This window comes from Leuresthes tenuis, unplaced genomic scaffold (genome assembly GCF_036924035.1).
Source record: "Leuresthes tenuis unplaced genomic scaffold, fLeuTen1.0.hap1 SCAF_36, whole genome shotgun sequence".
Lineage (NCBI taxonomy): Eukaryota > Metazoa > Chordata > Actinopteri > Atheriniformes > Atherinopsidae > Leuresthes > Leuresthes tenuis.
In genome coordinates, this window is record NW_027325390.1 from 424,024 (window position 1) to 442,830 (window position 18,807).

At 46.5% G+C, this 18,807-nt stretch overlaps 1 protein-coding gene across 1 annotated transcript; it reads right to left on the bottom strand.

The window, feature by feature from the left end:
• Positions 1-5,325: 5,325 nt before the first annotated feature.
• LOC140285366 (uncharacterized) lies at positions 5,326-18,007 on the bottom strand (the record flags this gene model as incomplete). Its single annotated transcript, XM_072379132.1, is given in 5 exon segments — positions 5,326-5,865; positions 5,867-6,821; positions 7,125-8,193; positions 15,571-16,634; positions 16,938-18,007. Coding segments are annotated over 5 exon segments (4,698 nt in total), but the record flags the coding sequence as incomplete, so codon positions are not given.
• Positions 18,008-18,807: the final 800 nt, after the last annotated feature.

The following is an 18,807-nucleotide window of genomic DNA, read 5'->3' on the forward strand; positions in this document are numbered from 1 at the left end:
ATGAGAAGAAATGTTCCTCCGTGTTCATGGACAGCTGCTGATGGACTCATTCATAAAGAGGCAGATCCCTGAAGCTTCCAGCTGTTATGTTTCAAACTTTATTTCATCATGTGTAACAGATATCATGTAATTCTTTATTTTCTGTCAAGGTGGCAAAAAAGGCTGTGGAACTGCATCGATTGCTCGAAGCTCAGTTTTAACAAAGATGGTTCCTTTTAATTCTTCTTCTGAGCATCATTTGTTTGTCTCATGTGTCACAGTTTACAGACCACCCAAGCCTCCTTCCTGTTTTACTCAAGTTTTCTGACTTTTTAACATCGATACGCTCCAAATATAACAGCTTTTTAATAACTGGTGACTTATGCAAGTTAAAGTTGATTTTTACCTGCATCATGTGATTTTGTTGTTGATTATTTTAACAGCAAACTGAAGTCAGACAATTGATGCTGCAGCTCCATTTAAAACTAAGATAAAACTAAACCAAAGTGGAGAAATGAGAGAATCAAACAAATGAAAAAAATGCAGGAGAGCTGAAAGAAAATGGAGGAAAACCAAAATAACCATTAACATTTATTACAAGTCCCTCCATAACCCGGAGAAGAGTCTTAATTCTACCTAAACACGTGTTACAGTCCAGAGTTTCATCATGCATCATGTTTGTATTACACAGACGTTATTGTGTGTATTTATTCATTCATATCTGCCATGAAAAAGCGCTGGAAAATAAAATGGCCGTTTATTACTGCCTTCTAGCGGTTAAACTGCACAGCTACATTAATCAGTGCTTTCTGATTTAACCGGAAGTTAGATTACCAGAACCACGGTACAGCGAGAAATATAAAGTCTGTTCTGTTTAAATTTACTGTCACATGAAGTAGCCACGATTTAGCACCACATTCACTCATTTTGGACTCATCATTTCAGCTGAATAGAAGCAGAGAAAACAAAGATGCTGACTGCCGTTAACTAGCTAGCGCTAACTCAGCTTGGTTTACACTTGAAGGAAAAAACTGCGCCTTTCACACAAAGAGGCCACCAATTTATTTACATTCAGTCACTAATCCGTAAAACAATTCTCCGCTGTTATCAGATCAAATAGCTTTATGTCACATCTGTTAAGTGCAGCACAGCGTTAATATAATTTTATTTTGAAAGTCTTACAGGAAGTGTCAGTCATTTGTAATATCTCCAGCTTTACCTTTTCTGTAGATACCATCTGTGGCCTCTAGAGGGCAGAAACGCCCTGCTCACAGTATAAAGACTGAATCTGTGGACTGCAGCTGGTTGCCTTCATCATATGAACAAAATGACTTTATAACAAACAGATTTCACTCCATTTCAGACACAACGGGACAACAATGCTTTCAGTAAAACATTCAGACTGACAAAGTACAACTATATTTACGAGAAGTTTCATCCTCAAAGGTTTTTAAAAGTTACTGTGCAGGTTTGAAACTGGTCCATCTTTCCATCGATCCATCTTCACTGAGTAATGATAAGAAATGTAAGCTGTGGTAAAACTCCAGCATTCATAATCTTAACTAAATATGACAGTGTTGTTAAAATATTAATATAACTGCTCTCTTCCGTCATAAAACCTCCTTTTATAAAGATTTCCCACGTTTCAATGTTCATCCTGAATGAAGATGTAGTTACAGCTTATGGCCACAAGAGGGCAGCATAGAGACAGATGCAAAGTGACTTTGGCACAACTCCTCTAGATGGCAGCAGTGGACCAAGAAAACATCAACACTGAATCTTTTTCATCACTGTGGAGGGCTGACACCGCCTTAATAAGAAATATAGATATAGATATTTCTATATTTATGTTCATATATATATATATATATATATATATATATACACATATACATGCAATATAATAACATTGATTGATTGATTGAACATGTATATCTATTTCTGATTAAGGCGGCACACGTGTGTGTGTGTGTGTGTAGGGTTAGCAGATTTAATAATATGATACATGTGTATAAAACGTTGGGAAACTCAGAATATCTATACAGGGTGTGATTTGCCGGTGATTTATCCCCCCTGCATTTTCACCATTACATCGTAATTATTAACAACCAAAATACAAAGGGTCCGTGTTCATTTTGAAAGTAGTTTTATTTTGAAAACCAACCGGATTTTCTTCCGTTTCACAAGTCCAACTTCCTGTTTGCGTCATCCGCGCCAAAACAAAAGCTTAATCAAATAGAGAAAAAATTTGAATAATCCAGAGCGGCATATCGTCATATTTTACTGGACCACAACAAAGAATATATACTGTTTTCATAGTCTGACCTATAGTCAACCCGATTAACCATTAAAAAAGAAAAAAAAGGAAAAACAAACATCTTGGCAACACATTGTGGTATTTCATGTTTTCTGTTGAACTGATATCGGGAAAGAATTACAATTTTATTTTTATTTGACAAATTTAAAAACAATATTTTGAGAAAATATTTCTGCAGATGCAGTGGTTAAGTTCAGGTTCAAAACAGGCCTACCGCCTACCGCCTAAGTGTGAGGTTTATCTACACAACAGTTTGCACACTGTTGTGTGATCATTTTTCTCAAAATGACCCCCCCCCCTCTGTTTTTTCACAAATCGCACCCTGTAATAAATACACACAATAAATTGTCTGAAATAAATGCATTAATAATAATATTAATAAATAGTTAATTAATGTCCGTCTCTCTTCATCATGTTTCCTGCGTGAAAGCAATGCTCCTCTGTCTCTTCTTCTTCTTCTTCACACTGATTACAGCTGCCAGTTGGATGCTGATTCAGGATGAAAACTGTTCATGAACTGGTCCAGGTGTACCCTGCCTCTCACCTGATGGCAGCTGGGATAGGCTCCGCCCCCTGTCCTGCTTTGGCTCAAGCAGGTACAGAAAATGCATCGATAGATTTCCATGGATACATTCCGGCCCCGACGGACCTGTTTTGGACTAATTTTCAGCTGAAACCTGCGACCCGTTTTATCTGGTTAATGAAGCTAAAATGGGCCGATGCTTGTACTTCCTGGAGTTTCACAGAGTGGAGGCGGCAGAGCCCCCGGAGCCCATCATGGCTTCCGCAGAGAAACACAGAACCACAGAGCCAGAGACAATGAAGGAGATATTTATCTTTTTTCTCTTTTAACGGGTTGCTGTTCTTTTACTGAGCTTTACATGGATTCAACTTGAGATTGCATTGCATTGCATGAGAATTAACTGAAGAGCTCAGTTTAATACGATTTCTTTGGATGCAATAAAATAGTATAGTTTAGGAGTCTGACTGGAGTCTCGGCGCGCTCCGGTCATCTCGATCATTAAGTTTAAGGTGTTAATCTGCAGTCTGCGACCGCGTTTCATACCAGTCCTTCCCCAGTCTTGGGCTCATATCAAAATGTTTAATATTATCGCAGGTTGCAGTGACGTAACACAATCAACAACCAATAGATGAGCTCTGACAAGATCAGAAACAGGAAAGCAGACAGTCGATAACAAACATGTCGGCGGACGTAGAAGAACGAGCGACATTCTGTGGCGTTTTCTCTTCTTTTTGTTGGGTTTTTCACTATAAACCACTGCACAGACCAGAGCAGCTGCAGCTAAAAGTTGCTTCTTCTCCATGTTTGTAAAACATCTAAAAAAATCTAGTTGTAGTCTTGTAAATAGTGACCCTACAAGATTCACAGTCTTTGTAAAATCTTTAGTCTGAGGCTGGTCTGGGACTAAAAAATCTAAACACTCGTCTTTCAGAGTCTTTTCAAAGTCTTCTGGTGTGTGGGTAGCATTAGATTGAGTTATTCAGTTCATTTAACAAGCTTAATCTGACAAGAAATCGGATCGAATTAAGACCCCGAGATGCGTTCTGCGCATGCTCCAGATTTTTTCCTGGATCGTCACCCGGAAGTGGAAGGAGCCGATATTCCTGTTGTTGTCGTCAGAAAGAAAGAAACAACGCGATGGAGAACGCGCCGTTGTGCATCGTCTGTGCCATAACCAGCTCATCACAGATGGAGAGGGACGCAGCTTCATCTCGCTCTGCGTTCTCCATCTTTCTGAATGCCTGAGTTTGTTGCTGTTGGCGGTGAAGACGTCAACAGGAAGTGGCTCTATTAGCGATAGCTGAAATGGGGACAGCGCCACCTATGGTACCGGGGTATGACATGCTTTGTGCCAGTGATTCCATTCATTCACCGCCATATATCCAAGGATAATTACCCTCAGATAAGGAGCAGAACCCAACTGTAGCTTCAGTTAATCTCAGCATGTGGACCCACTGACTCTCACTGCAGCTAATGCAATGAATGATCACTTCCCTACAAAGTCCATCGGGTGGCAGTGTAGCATGGGAAATACAGTCATATGTGCAGAGTTCAAGGCCACATCCGACTTTTTACACATTAAATGAATAAAATTTGAAGTATCTTGACGTAATTCTGAGGGTTGTCGCTGCCTGTTTTCTTTACCTACATGTTATAGTCACCTGTGGCTCTTCCATCATTTGTCTGTGATCAGGAAAGGTCCCTTATCCTTAAGGTGCTGGTGGAGTGCTGAATGTGAGAGGTGGAGGATCTGGCTGCCATGTGCTGTGCATTGTCCCCGGTTATAAAGGTCTGGGAACTGCACTGAACTGACACCACTCAGCTTGTGTTGAGGTGTTTCATTCCCAGTGTTTTCATTGTTCTCAGCTGTGTATGGAATTAAAATATTGTTGTCCTCTCTGTTGATGCGGTGTTGTTTTACGCCTTTGCTGACCTCGGCGGTGTGATTTAGTTGGTGATGCTGGTTGGCGTGAGTGGGGATACTTTGTTTGTCAGCTTGTTACATTTTTTTGAATTAGAGTTTGTTATCCACCTATTATTATATATAAAACTTGTATATAACAATAATTTATGCAGCAACATAATTCCCCTTCAGGGATTAATAAAGTGTGATTGAACTGAATTGAGGACCTATCACCACTGTTTATGAGAACATTTATACGAGGATAGATTGATGCAGCAGCACAAATTGGAGAAAATGTTCTTTTTTTCTTGCACTTTTCGAAGAAAATACACACTCGATGTGCTTTAGGAGCAGTTTTACGTTCAACAAAGGTGCACACAAACGAGTGTAAAACTACTTTTATTTCTAATCATTATTGAAAACACGCTCCGGTACTCAATGTTGTACAGTTTCGATACATGATAAGAAGGTAAAGTCTCCCTTTGGATGTAAATTCCAGTGTTTTTCAAATGAAAAATAGTGCATAAAGAATTCCTTCAATCACCTCAGATAACATGTCATGTTTGAACCTTTTTGAGAAGCACAAAAGAGCTAGAATACTTTCTAAGATTCACTTCTACTCTGAGCCTTTGCTTCCTGCTGAGCCCTCCATGCAGTGAGCACCTCGTCATCTAGAGTCTCTGCAGCAGCCCGAGCCCTGACCCTCTGCCTGGTTTGGGCAATGAAAGTAGCAATGTCGTCCTCCTCTTCTTCGTTGGTGTCCTCTCGCCTGCTCCTCCTCCCTTCTGTCTCGCTGTTTTCATGCCGTGAACGATGAGGGAACTTTCTCTGGGTGAAGTCGCCATAGCTCTCTGTTCCCTCATCGCTCTCCTCATAAGTTGCAGATGACCTTCCTGCACGGCTGTAGCCACGGGACTGCGAGAACCCGTTGTAGGAATACTCCGTGTCTTCCCTCGACAGATCTTCATGCAGTCTTGACTGGTGTCTGGAGGTAACACCGTATGTTTCCTCATCATCTTCTTCTGCGGTGTAGGAAGCCCTGTGACTTGAGAAGTCGAATTCAGAAGCAGAAGCATCAAGATCGTCATATGGATCTTCTGATGGATCAGCATCTGGACCAGAAGAGGATTTTCTCGGGGGGGGGCCTGACACTTTCCAGCCAGTCATCGATACTGGTGTTCTTGTTTTTCTCCAGTGCTGGGTTGAGATTCAGGCACCCAGAGAGGCCATAACTCCTCTTCGGTTTCTCCTTTTTCTTTGTCCCTTCAAGAAACTCCTCCTCCCTCTTCTTCCTTTCCTCCTCCTCATCTTCATCCTCCTTCGGTTTCTTTTTCTTGTAGAGAGTACTTCGCTTGCTGTCTTCCAGGATCTTCTTCTTTTCATATGTGGCCATCTTCTCTCTCATCTCAGTCTTGATCTCCTTGTCCATGGCATCCAGTTTGCCCAGGTTGACCTGATCCTGGAAGAGGCTGAAGAGAGGGACACTCGTGGTGGTGATTTTGTTTTTCTTGGAGCCCAGAGTGGAGCCAAGGTCAGAACCCAGGGCCGAGCCTCGACCACTGAGACCTGAGATGCTACTCGACCCAGAGAGGGCAGATGCTGCTCCACCACGTCCTTTGGACAGAGCACTGGAGTAGGAAGCACCACTTAGCAGGGATGCTTTGTCATCATCCACACCACGACCTGCAAGCACACTTGAGGCACCACCAAAGCTTAGTTCAGACCCAGCACGTGATGGAGGAGGCAGGCTCATTTCACTCTGCTTCTGTTTGATTGTTTCAGAGACAACATTGGCGATCCAGTTTTGGATACTGGCCAGATTGACCATTGGTTCGCCTCCAGGACCTTGCACCGCTGGAACTGGAAGGATGGGAGGAACCGGCATCATGGGGTTCAGTGGAACTGCGGACTGGACAGATCTCGTACTGCGAGCTTTTGAAACAGAGGATATGACAGACGATCTGCCACTGAGCATGGACATGTTGTCATCGTTAGCCACACTTGGTGGGCCTGCTACGCCGGCTCCAGCCCAGAAGGCAGAGAGAGGTATCGTACCACCGCTAACACAGCTCTCTGTCTCCCAGCCACACATGGACTGACTGGGGCGGCTGTAGCTCAGGAGGAAGAGCAGTCGCCCACCAATCGGAAGGTCGGTGGTTCGACTTTGGCTGCCCTAGGATACATGTCGAAGCGTCCTTGGGCAAGACACTGAACCCAACGTTGCTCCCCCAGTGTATCATTGGGGGTATGAATGTGTGTGAATGCTTAGAAAGCACGTAGTTATGTGTATCTTAAGACGTGCTGTATGAGTGTGTGTGAATGGGGTGAATGCGGCATGTAGTGAAGCGCTTTGAGTGGTCAGTTAGACTAGAAAAGCGCTATACAAGTACAAGTCCATTTACCATTTACTTTCCTCTAAAGTTTTCTTGGAACGCTCCAGAATCTCCTCACGTCTTTGCCTCCTTTTGACTCTAGCAGAGTCCTCCCCCCGGCTCAACTCCAGAATCTCGTCTGTGTTATCCTCACCAAGACGCTTTTGTTGCCTTAGCTTCCACATCTGGTACGCTGTGAGGTTCACATGTTGGAAGGATGGGGTCTTGGCTTCTCCCTCGCCATCACTTTTCTCTCCATCCTCGCGATCTTTCTTGTTCCAACCAAACTGGATTCTCTTCATGCGCCAGCGCTCCAAAGGTGTCATCTTTTCCTTGTTCTTCTGGCAAAAATTGTACATGGAAGTTGTGTCAGAGAGGATGCTCTGAACTTCATCATCAATCTTTTGCTTTCCTCCTTCGCCTTCTGTTGCAGTGCTCTCACTGCCTTCATCATCCTCTTTTTTGCGGTAGCGAGCAGCAGCTTGTTCCTCGATTTCCTTCAGCCGCTGTTTCCAAAGATCGGAATAGCTTGAGCAGCTGGAGGTGGACATCGCGTCGGAGGGAGGGCGCCTGATGCGACGCTTTAACCGCTCTTTTACAGCTCGTACATCCTCACTGGTGACGCTCTCCACATCAGCATCTGTAATTTCTTTTGTCTTTTTTGGACGACCCCCTGCAAGAGATTCCCCATCCTCCTCCTCACTGTTGAGCTGGGCCTCCCACCAGTCATCACTCTGGTATATTTCATTTCTGCGCTGCCACTCGCGGATCATGCTGTCGAGACCATCATCATCTTCCCTATCCTCCCCGCCGTTGTGCTCAGGAGGAACCAGCTGCTCTTCACCACCAGTTAAAGCCTGGCTGTCCATCCCATTCTGCGCTCCGGTGAGTCCACTTTTGAGCGCTGCAGCAGCTGCAGAAGAGGAAACGCTGCTCATCACACTCTCACCATCCTCTTCCTCCTCCATCATAATGGAGTGAGCTTTCACTTCCATCATGCTTTGTTCTTCCTCTTTATCTGTGTCCTCATCATCTTCATCTTCGTCTCCTCCTTCGCCGAAGATCCGGGCGCTCGCTCCCGCCCGCTCCAGCTCGCTACCGCCCGCTCCCACCCGCTCCCGCTCGCTCCCGCCCGCTCCATCCCGCTCCCTCCCGTTCCCTCCCGCTCCTGCCCGGTCCCGCCCGCTCCCGCTGTGAATGGTTTACCTGCCTGAACATCTTCTGCTCTCTGTTAATGTTGGTTTCACCAACCTAACACTTGTTGAGCCACATTGTCTCACATTCACACCTCTATTCTCTGACCTAACCCTATAAAACGCACGGATGCAAATTTACAACTTTTAACAATTCTCAGGACCACATTTATATATAATGAACAAAAATATGAACGCAAGTTTTCTTTTTGCTCCCATTTTCCATGAGCTAAACTTAAAGTCAAATGTATTTGTGTAGCACATTTCATGTACAACTGCTGGTTGTGGTATAATTACAAAACATGTCCTACCTCCTAACCCTAACCCCTAACCCGTCTTATCCAATTTAGAAGACAACCATCAGGGGTTATTCATTTATTTTATGAATTTTACGCCTTTTATTTATTTAAAACTGTAAAAGATAGAAATGAAATAATAAAAATTCAATTAAAATTATTAAAACAAGCAACAGTCTGGATAAGTTGTAATTTGTTGACAGTTTAACTCCCGCTCGCTCCCGCCCGCTCCCTCCCGCTCCCTCCTGCTCCCGCTCACTCTCGCCCGCTCTCTCCCACTTCTGCCCGCGGCAAAGTTCATATTGCTCACTCCCACCCGCTCCCGCCCGCTCCCACCCGCTCTCGATCACTCCCTCCTGCTCCCGCTCGCTCCCGCCCGCTCCCTCCCGCTTCTGCCCGCGGCAAAGGTCACATTGCTCGCTCCCGCCCACTCCCGCCCGCTCCCTCCTGCTCCCGCTCACTCTCGCCCGCTCTCTCCCACTTCTGCCCGCGGCAAAGTTCATATTGCTCACTCCCACCCGCTCCCGCCCGCTCCCACCCGCTCTCGATCACTCCCTCCTGCTCCCGCTCGCTCCCGCCCGCTCCCTCCCGCTTCTGCCCGCGGCAAAGTTCATATTGCTCGCTCCCGCCCGCTTCTGCCCGGTCCCGCTCGCTCCAGCTCGCTCCCGCCCGCTCCTGCCCGCTCCTGCCCGCTCCTTCCCGGTCCCGCTCCATCCCGCTCCCTCCCGCTTCTGCCAGGTCCCGCTAACTCCAGCTCGCTCCCGCCCGCTCCCTCCCGCTCCTGCCCGGTCCCGTTCACTCCCTCCCGCTCCCTCCCGGTCCCGCTCCATCCCGCTCCCTCCCGCTTCTGCCAGGTCCCGCTCGCTCCAGCTCGCTCCCGCCCGCTCCCTCCCGCTCCTAACCGGTCCCGTTCACTCCCTCCCGCTCCCGCCCGCTCCCTCCCGATCCCTCCCGGTCCCGCTCCATCCCGCTCCCGCCCGCTCCCTCCCGCTTCTGCCAGGTCCCGCTCGCTCCCGCCCGCTCCCACCCGCTCCCGCCCGCGGTAATGTTCGGTCTCTGGTCCACGGTAATGTTCGGTTTCACGGTAATGTTCGGTCTCTGGTCCACGATAATGTTCGGTTTGACGATAATGTTCGGTTTCACGGTAATGTTCTGGTCCACGGTAATGTTCTGGTCCACAGTAATGTTCCGTCTCTGGTCCACAGTAATGTTCCGTATCTGGTCCACGATAATGTTCGATCTCTGGTCCACGATAATGTTGTGTTTCTGTTTCACGGTAATGTTCCGTTTCATGTCCACGATAATGTTCTGTTTCGGTTTCACGGTAATATTCCGTCTCTGGTCCACGATAATGTTGTGTTTCTGTTTCACGGTAATGTTCCGTTTCACGGTAATGTTCCGTCTCTGGTCCACGATAATGTTGTGTTTTTTTTCACGGTAATGTTCCGTTTCTGGTCCACGATAATGTTCGGTTTCACGATAATGTTCCGTTTCTGGTCAACGATAATGTTCTGTTTAGGTTTCACGGTAATGTTATGTCTCTGGTCCACGATAATGTTCCGTCTCTGGTCCACGATAATGTTCTGTCTCTGATCCACGATAATGTTCTGTCTCTGATCCACGGTAATGTTCCGTTTCTGGTCCACGATAATGTTCTGTTTCGGTTTCACGGTAATGTTCTGTCTCTGGTCCACGATAATGTTCCGTTTCTGGTCCACGATAAGTTTCTGTTTTGGTTTCAAGGTAATGTTCTGTCTCTGGTCCACGGTAATGTTCCGTTTCTGGTCCACGATAATGTTCTGTTTCGGTTTCACGGTAATGTTCCGTTTCTGGTCCACGATAATGTTCTGTTTCTGTTTCACGGTAATGTTCCGTTTCTGGTCCATGATAATGTTCTGTTTAACGGTAATGTTCTGTCTCTGGTCCATGGTAATGTTCTGTCTCTGGTCCACGGTAATGTTCGGTTTCAAGGTAAAGTTCGGTCTCTGGTCCACAGTAATCTTCTGTCTCTGGTCCACGGTAATGTTCTGTCTCTGGTCCACGGTAATGTTCTGTCTCTGGTCCACGGTAATGTTCGATCTCTGGTACACGATAATGTTCTGTTTCGGTTTCACGGTAATGTTCCGTTTCTGGTCCACGGTAATGTTCGGTTTCAAGGTAAAGTTCGGTCTCTGGTCCACAGTAATGTTCTGTCTCTGGTCCACGGTAATGTTCTGTCTCTGGTCCACGGTAATGTTCTGTCTCTGGTCCACGGTAATGTTCGATCTCTGGTCCACGATAATGTTCGGTTTCACGGTAATGTTCCGTCTCTGGTCCACGATAATGTTCTGTTTCGGTTTCACGGTAATGTTCCGTTTCTGGTCCACGGTAATGTTATGTCTCTGGTCCACGATAATGTTCCGTCTCTGGTCCACGATAATGTTCTGTCTCTGATCCACGATAATGTTCTGTCTCTGATCCACGGTAATGTTCCTTTTCTGGTCCACGATAATGTTCTGTTTCGGTTTCACGGTAATGTTCTGTCTCTGGTCCACGATAATGTTCCGTTTCTGGTCCACGATTATGTTCTGTTTTGGTTTCAAGGTAATGTTCTGTCTCTGGTCCACGGTAATGTTCCGTTTCTGGTCCACGATAATGTTCTGTTTCGGTTTCACGGTAATGTTCCGTTTCTGGTCCACGATAATGTTCTGTTTCTGTTTCACGGTAATGTTCCGTTTCTGGTCCATGATAATGTTCTGTTTCACGGTAATGTTCTGTCTCTGGTCCATGGTATTGTTCTGTCTCTGGTCCACGGTAATGTTCGGTTTCAAGGTAAAGTTCGGTCTCTGGTCCACAGTAATGTTCTGTCTCTGGTCCACGGTAATGTTCTGTCTCTGGTCCACGGTAATGTTCTGTCTCTGGTCCACGGTAATGTTCGATCTCTGGTACACGATAATGTTCTGTTTCGGTTTCACGGTAATGTTCCGTTTCTGGTCCACGGTAATGTTCGGTTTCAAGGTAAAGTTCGGTCTCTGGTCCACGGTAATGTTCTGTCTCTGGTCCACGGTAATGTTCTGTCTCTGGTCCACGGTAATGTTCGATCTCTGGTCCACGATAATGTTCGGTTTCACGGTAATGTTCCGTCTCTGGTCCACGATAATGTTCTGTTTCGGTTTCACGGTAATGTTCCGTTTCTGGTCCACGGTAATGTTCTGTTTCTGGTCCACGGTAATGTTCTGTCTCTGGTCCACGGTAATGTTCGATCTCTGGTCCACGATAATGTTCGGTTTCACGGTAATGTTCCGTCTCTGGTCCACGATAATGTTCTGTTTCGGTTTCACGGTAATGTTCCGTTTCTGGTCCACGGTAATGTTCGGTTTCAAGGTAAAGTTCGGTCTCTGGTCCACAGTAATGTTCTGTCTCTGGTCCATGGTAATGTTCTGTCTCTGGTCCACGGTAATGTTCGGTTTCAAGGTAAAGTTCGGTCTCTGGTCCACAGTAATGTTCTGCCTCTGGTCCACGGTAATGTTCGATCTCTGGTACACGATAATGTTCTGTTTCAGTTTCACGGTAATGTTCCGTTTCTGGTCCACGGTAATGTTCGGTTTCAAGGTAAAGTTCGGTCTCTGGTCCACAGTAATGTTCTGTCTCTGGTCCACGGTAATGTTCTGTCTCTGGTCCACGGTAATGTTTTGTCTCTGGTCCACGGTAATGTTCGATCTCTGGTCCACGATAATGTTCGGTTTCACGGTAATGTTCCGTCTCTGGTCCACGATAATGTTCTGTTTCGGTTTCACGGTAATGTTCCGTTTCTGGTCCACGGTAATGTTCGGTTTCAAGGTAAAGTTCGGTCTCTGGTCCACAGTAATGTTCTGTCTCTGGTCCACGGTAATATTCTTTCTCTGGTCCACGGTAATGTTCTGTCTCTGGTCCACGGTAATGTTCGATTTCTGGTCGACGATAATGTTCGGTTTCACGGTAATGTTCCGTCTCTGGTCCACGATAATGTTCGGTTTCACGGTAATGTTCCATTTCTGGTCCACGGTAATGTTCTGTCTCTGGTCCACGATAATGTTCGATCTCTGGTCCACGATAATGTTCGGTTTCACGGGAATGTTCCGTCTCTGGTCCATGATAATGTTCCGTTTCTGGTCCACGATAATGTTCTGTTTCAGTTTCACGGTAATGTTCCGTCTCTGGTCCACGATAATGTTCTGTTTCGGTTTCACGGTAATGTTCTGGTCCACGGTAATGTTCTGGTCCACGGTAATGTTCCGTCTCTGGTCCACGGTAATGTTCCGTCTCTGTTCCACGATAATGTTGTGTTTCTGTTTCACGGTAATGTTCCGTTTCTGGTCCTTGATAATGTTCTGTTTCACGGTAATGTTCTGTCTCTGGTCCACGGTAATGTTCTGTGTCTGGTCCACGGTAATGTTCTGTCTCTGGTCCACGGTAATGTTCGATCTCTGGTCCACGATAATGTTCGGTTTCACGGTAATGTTCCGTCTCTGGTCCACGATAATGTTCTGTTTCTGTATCACGGTAATGTTCCGTTTCTGGTCCACGATAATTTTGTGTTTCTGTTTCACGGTAATGTTCCGTTTCTGGTCCACGATAATGTTCGGTTTCAAGGTAAAGTTCGGTCTCTGGTCCACGGTAATGTTCTGTCTCTGGTCCACGGTAATGGTCTGTCTCTGGTCCACGGTAATGTTCGATCTCTGGTCCACGATAATGTTCGGTTTCACGGTAATGTTCCGTCTCTGGTCCACGATAATGTTGTGTTTCTGTTTCACGGTAATGTTCCGTTTCTGGTCCACGATAATGTTCTGTTTCGGTTTCACGGTAATGTTCTGTCTCTGGTCCATGATAATGTTCCGTTTCTGGTCCACGATAATGTTCTGTGTCAGTTTCACTTTAATGTTCCGTCTCTGGTCCACGATAATGTTCTGTTTCGGTTTCACGGTAATGTTCCGTTTCTGGTCCACGATAATGTTCTGTTTCGGTTTCACGGTAATGTTCCGTCTCTGGTCCACGGTAATGTTCCGTTTCTGGTCCACGGTAATGTTCTGTCTCTGGTCCACGGTAATGTTCTGTCTCTGGTCCACGGTAATGTTCGATCTCTGGTCCACGATAATGTTCGGTTTCACGGTAATGTTCCGTCTCTGGTCCACGATAATGTTCTGTTTCTGTATCACGGTAATGTTCAGTTTCTGGTCCACGATAATTTTGTGTTTCTGTTTCACGGTAATGTTCCGTTTCTGGTCCACGATAATGTTCGGTTTCAAGGTAAAGTTCGGTCTCTGGTCCACGGTAATGTTCTGTCTCTGGTCCACGGTAATGGTCTGTCTCTGGTCCACGGTAATGTTCGATCTCTGGTCCACGATAATGTTCGGCTTCACGGTAATGTTCCGTCTCTGGTCCACGATAATGTTCTGTTTCTGTATCACGGTAATGTTCCGTTTCTGGTCCACGATAATTTTGTGTTTCTGTTTCACGTTAATGTTCCGTTTCTGGTCCACGATAATGTTCGGTTTCACGGTAAAGTTCTGTCTCTGGTCCACGGTAATGTTCTGTGTCTGGTCCACGATAATGTTCGGTTTCACAGTAATGTTCCGTCTCTGGTCCACGATAATGGACCGTCTTTGGTCCACGATAATGTTATGTTTCTGTTTCATGGTAATGTTCCGTTTCTGGTCCACGATAATCTTGTGTTTCTGTTTCACGGTAATATTCCGTTTCTGGTCCATGGTAATGTTCGGTTTCACGGTAATGTTTGGTCTCTGGTCCATGATAATGTTCGGTTTCACGGTAATGTTCTGGTCCACGGTAATGTTCTGGTCCACGGTAATGTTCCGTCTCTGGTCCACAGTAATGTTCCGTATCTGGTCCATGGTAATGTTCGGTTTCACGGTTATGTTCCATTTCTGGTCCACGGTAATGTTCTGTCTCTGGTCCACGATAATGTTCGATTTCTGGTCGACGATAATGTTCGGTTTCACGGTAATGTTCCGTCTCTGGTCCACGATAATGTTCGGTTTCACTTTAATGTTCCATTTCTGGTCCACGGTAATGTTCTGTCTCTGGTCCACGATAATGTTCGATCTCTGGTCCACGATAATGTTCGGTTTCACGGTAATGTTCCGTCTCTGGTCCACGATAATGTTGTGTTTCTGTTTCACGGTAATGTTCCGTTTCTGGTCCACGATAATGTTCGGTTTCACGGTAAAGTTCTGTCTCTGGTCCACGGTAATGTTTCGTCTCTGGTCCACGATAATGTTGTGTTTCTGTTTCACGGTAATGTTCCGTTTCTGGTCCATGATAATGTTCCGTTTCTGGTACACGATAATGTTCTGTTTCAGTTTCACGGTAATGTTCCGTTTCTGGTCCACGATAATGTTCTGTTTCTGTTTCACGGTAATGTTCAGTTTCTGGTCCATGATAATGTTCTGTTTCACGGTAATGTTCTGTCTCTTGTCCACGGTAATGTTCGATCTCTGGTCCACGATAATGTTCGGTTTCACGGTAATGTTCCGTCTCTGGTCCACGATAATGTTCTGTTTCGGTTTCACGGTAATGTTCCGTTTCTGGTCCACGATAATGTTCTGTTTCTGTTTCACGGTAATGTTCCGTTTCTGGTCCACGATAATGTTATGTTTCGGTTTCACGGTAATGTTCTGTCTCTGGTCCACGGTAATGTTCCGTTTCTGTTTCACGGTAATGTTCTTTCTCTGGTCCACGGTAATGTTCTGTCTCTGGTCCACGGTAACGTTCGATCTCTGGTCCACGATAATGTTCGGTTTCACGTTAATGTTCCGTCTCTGGTCCACGGTCATGTTCGGTTTCACGGTAATGTTTTGGTCTCTGGTCCACGATAATGTTCGGTTTCACGATAATGTTCGGTTTCACGATAATGTTCTGGTCCACGGTAATGTTCTGGTCCACGGTAATGTTCCGTCTCTGGTCCACAGTAATGTTCCGTATCTGGTCCATGGTAATGTTCGGTTTCACGGTAATGTTCCATTGAGAAGTCGAATTCAGAAGCAGAAGCATCAAGATCGTCATATGGATCTTCTGATGGATCAGCATCTGGACCAGAAGAGGATTTTCTCGGGGGGGGCCTGACACTTTCCAGCCAGTCATCGATACTGGTGTTCTTGTTTTTCTCCAGTGCTGGGTTGAGATTCAGGCACCCAGAGAGGCCATAACTCCTCTTCGGTTTCTCCTTTTTCTTTGTCCCTTCAAGAAACTCCTCCTCCCTCTTCTTCCTTTCCTCCTCCTCATCTTCATCCTCCTTCGGTTTCTTTTTCTTGTAGAGAGTACTTCGCTTGTTGTCTTCCAGGATCTTCTTCTTTTCATATGTGGCCATCTTCTCTCTCATCTCAGTCTTGATCTCCTTGTCCATGGCATCCAGTTTGCCCAGGTTGACCTGATCCTGGAAGAGACTGAAGAGAGGGACACTCGTGGTGGTGATTTTGTTTTTCTTGGAGCCCAGAGTGGAGCCAAGGTCAGAACCCAGGGCCGAGCCTCGACCACTGAGACCTGAGATGCTACTCGACCCAGAGAGGGCAGATGCTGCTCCACCACGTCCTTTGGACAGAGCACTGGAGTAGGAAGCACCACTTAGCAGGGATGCTTTGTCATCATCCACACCACGACCTGCAAGCACACTTGAGGCACCACCAAAGCTTAGTTCAGACCCAGCACGTGATGGAGGAGGCAGGCTCATTTCACTCTGCTTCTGTTTGATTGTTTCAGAGACAACATTGGCGATCCAGTTTTGGATACTGGCCAGATTGACCATTGGTTCGCCTCCAGGACCTTGCACCGCTGGAACTGGAAGGATGGGAGGAACCGGCATCATGGGGTTCGGTGGAACTGCGGACTGGACAGATCTCGTACTGCGAGCTTTTGAAACAGAGGATATGACAGACGATCTGCCACTGAGCATGGACATGTTGTCATCGTTAGCCACACTTGGTGGGCCTGCTACGCCGGCTCCAGCCCAGAAGGCAGAGAGAGGTATCGTACCACCGCTAACACAGCTCTCTGTCTCCCAGCCACACATGGACTGACTGGGGCGGCTGTAGCTCAGGAGGAAGAGCAGTCGCCCACCAATCGGAAGGTCGGTGGTTCGACTTTGGCTGCCCTAGGATACATGTCGAAGCGTCCTTGGGCAAGACACTGAACCCAACGTTGCTCCCCCAGTGTATCATTGGGGGTATGAATGTGTGTGAATGCTTAGAAAGCACGTAGTTATGTGTATCTTAAGACGTGCTGTATGAGTGTGTGTGAATGGGGTGAATGCGGCATGTAGTGAAGCGCTTTGAGTGGTCAGTTAGACTAGAAAAGCGCTATACAAGTACAAGTCCATTTACCATTTACTTTCCTCTAAAGTTTTCTTGGAACGCTCCAGAATCTCCTCACGTCTTTGCCTCCTTTTGACTCTAGCAGAGTCCTCCCCCCGGCTCAACTCCAGAATCTCGTCTGTGTTATCCTCACCAAGACGCTTTTGTTGCCTTCGCTTCCACGACTGGTACGCTGTGAGGTTCACATCTTGGAAGGATGGGGTCTTGGCTTCTCCCTCGCCATCACTTTTCTCTCCATCCTCGCGATCTTTCTTGTTCCAACCAAACTGGATTCTCTTCATGCGCCAGCGCTCCAAAGGTGTCATCTTTTCCTTGTTCTTCTGGCAAAAATTGTACATGGAAGTTGTGTCAGAGAGGATGCTCTGAACTTCATCATCAATCTTTTGCTTTCCTCCTTCGCCTTCTGTAGCAGTGCTCTCACTGCCTTCATCATCCTCTTTTTTGCGGTAGCGAGCAGCAGCTTGTTCCTCGATTTCCTTCAGCCGCTGTTTCCAAAGATCGGAATAGCTTGAGCAGCTGGAGGTGGACATCGCGTCGGAGGGAGGGCGCCTGATGCGACGCTTTAACCGCTCTTTTACAGCTCGTACATCCTCACTGGTGACGCTCTCCACATCAGCATCTTTAATTTATTTTGTCTTTTTTGGACGACCCCCTGCAAGAGATTCCCCATCCTCCTCCTCACTGTTGAGCTGGGCCTCCCACCAGTCATCACTCTGGTATATTTCATTTCTGCGCTGCCACTCGCGGATCATGCTGTCGAGACCATCATCATCTTCCCTATCCTCCCCGCCGTTGTGCTCAGGAGGAACCAGCTGCTCTTCACCACCAGTTAAAGCCTGGCTGTCCATCCCATTCTGCGCTCCGGTCAGTCCACTTTTGAGCGCTGCAGCAGCTGCAGAAGAGGAAACGCTGCTCATCACACTCTCACCATCCTCTTCCTCCTCCATCATAATGGAGTGAGCTTTCACTTCCATCATGCTTTGTTCTTCCTCTTTATCTGTGTCCTCATCATCTTCATCTTCGTCTCCTCCTTCGCCGAAGATCCGGGCGCTTGCTCCCGCCCGCTCCAGCTCGCTACCGCCCGCTCCATCCCACTTCTGCCTGCGGCAAAGTTCATACTGCTCGCTCCCTCCCTTTCCCGCTCCCGCTCGCTCCCGCCCGCTCCCTCCCACTTCTGCCTGCGGCAAAGTTCATATCGCTCGCTCCCTCCCGCTCCAGCTCGCTCCATCCCGCTCCCACCCGCTCCCGCTCGCTCCCGCCCGCTCCATCCCGCTCCCTCCCGTTCCCTCCCGCTCCTGCCCGGTCCCGCCCGCTCCCGCTGTGAATGGTTTACCTGCCTGAACATCTTCTGCTCTCTGTTAATGTTGGTTTCACCAACCTAACACTTGTTGAGCCACATTGTCTCACATTCACACCTCTATTCTCTGACCTAACCCTATAAAACCCACGGATGCAAATTTACAACTTTTAACAATTCTCAGGACCACATTTACATATAATGAACAAAAATATGAACGCAAGTTTTCTTTTTGCTCCCATTTTCCATGAGCTAAACTTAAAGTCAAATGTATTTGTGTAGCACATTTCATGTACAACTGCTGGTTGTGGTATAATTACAAAACATGTCCTACCTCCTAACCCTAACCCCTAACCCGTCTTATCCAATTTAGAAGACAACCATCAGGGGTTATTCATTTATTTTATGAATTTTACGCCTTTTATTTATTTAAAACTGTAAAAGATAGAAATGAAATAATAAAAATTCAATTAAAATTATTAAAACAAGCAACAGTCTGGATAAGTTGTAATTTGTTGACAGTTTAACTCCCGCTCGCTCCCGCCCGCTCCCTCCCGCTCCCTCCTGCTCCCGCTCACTCTC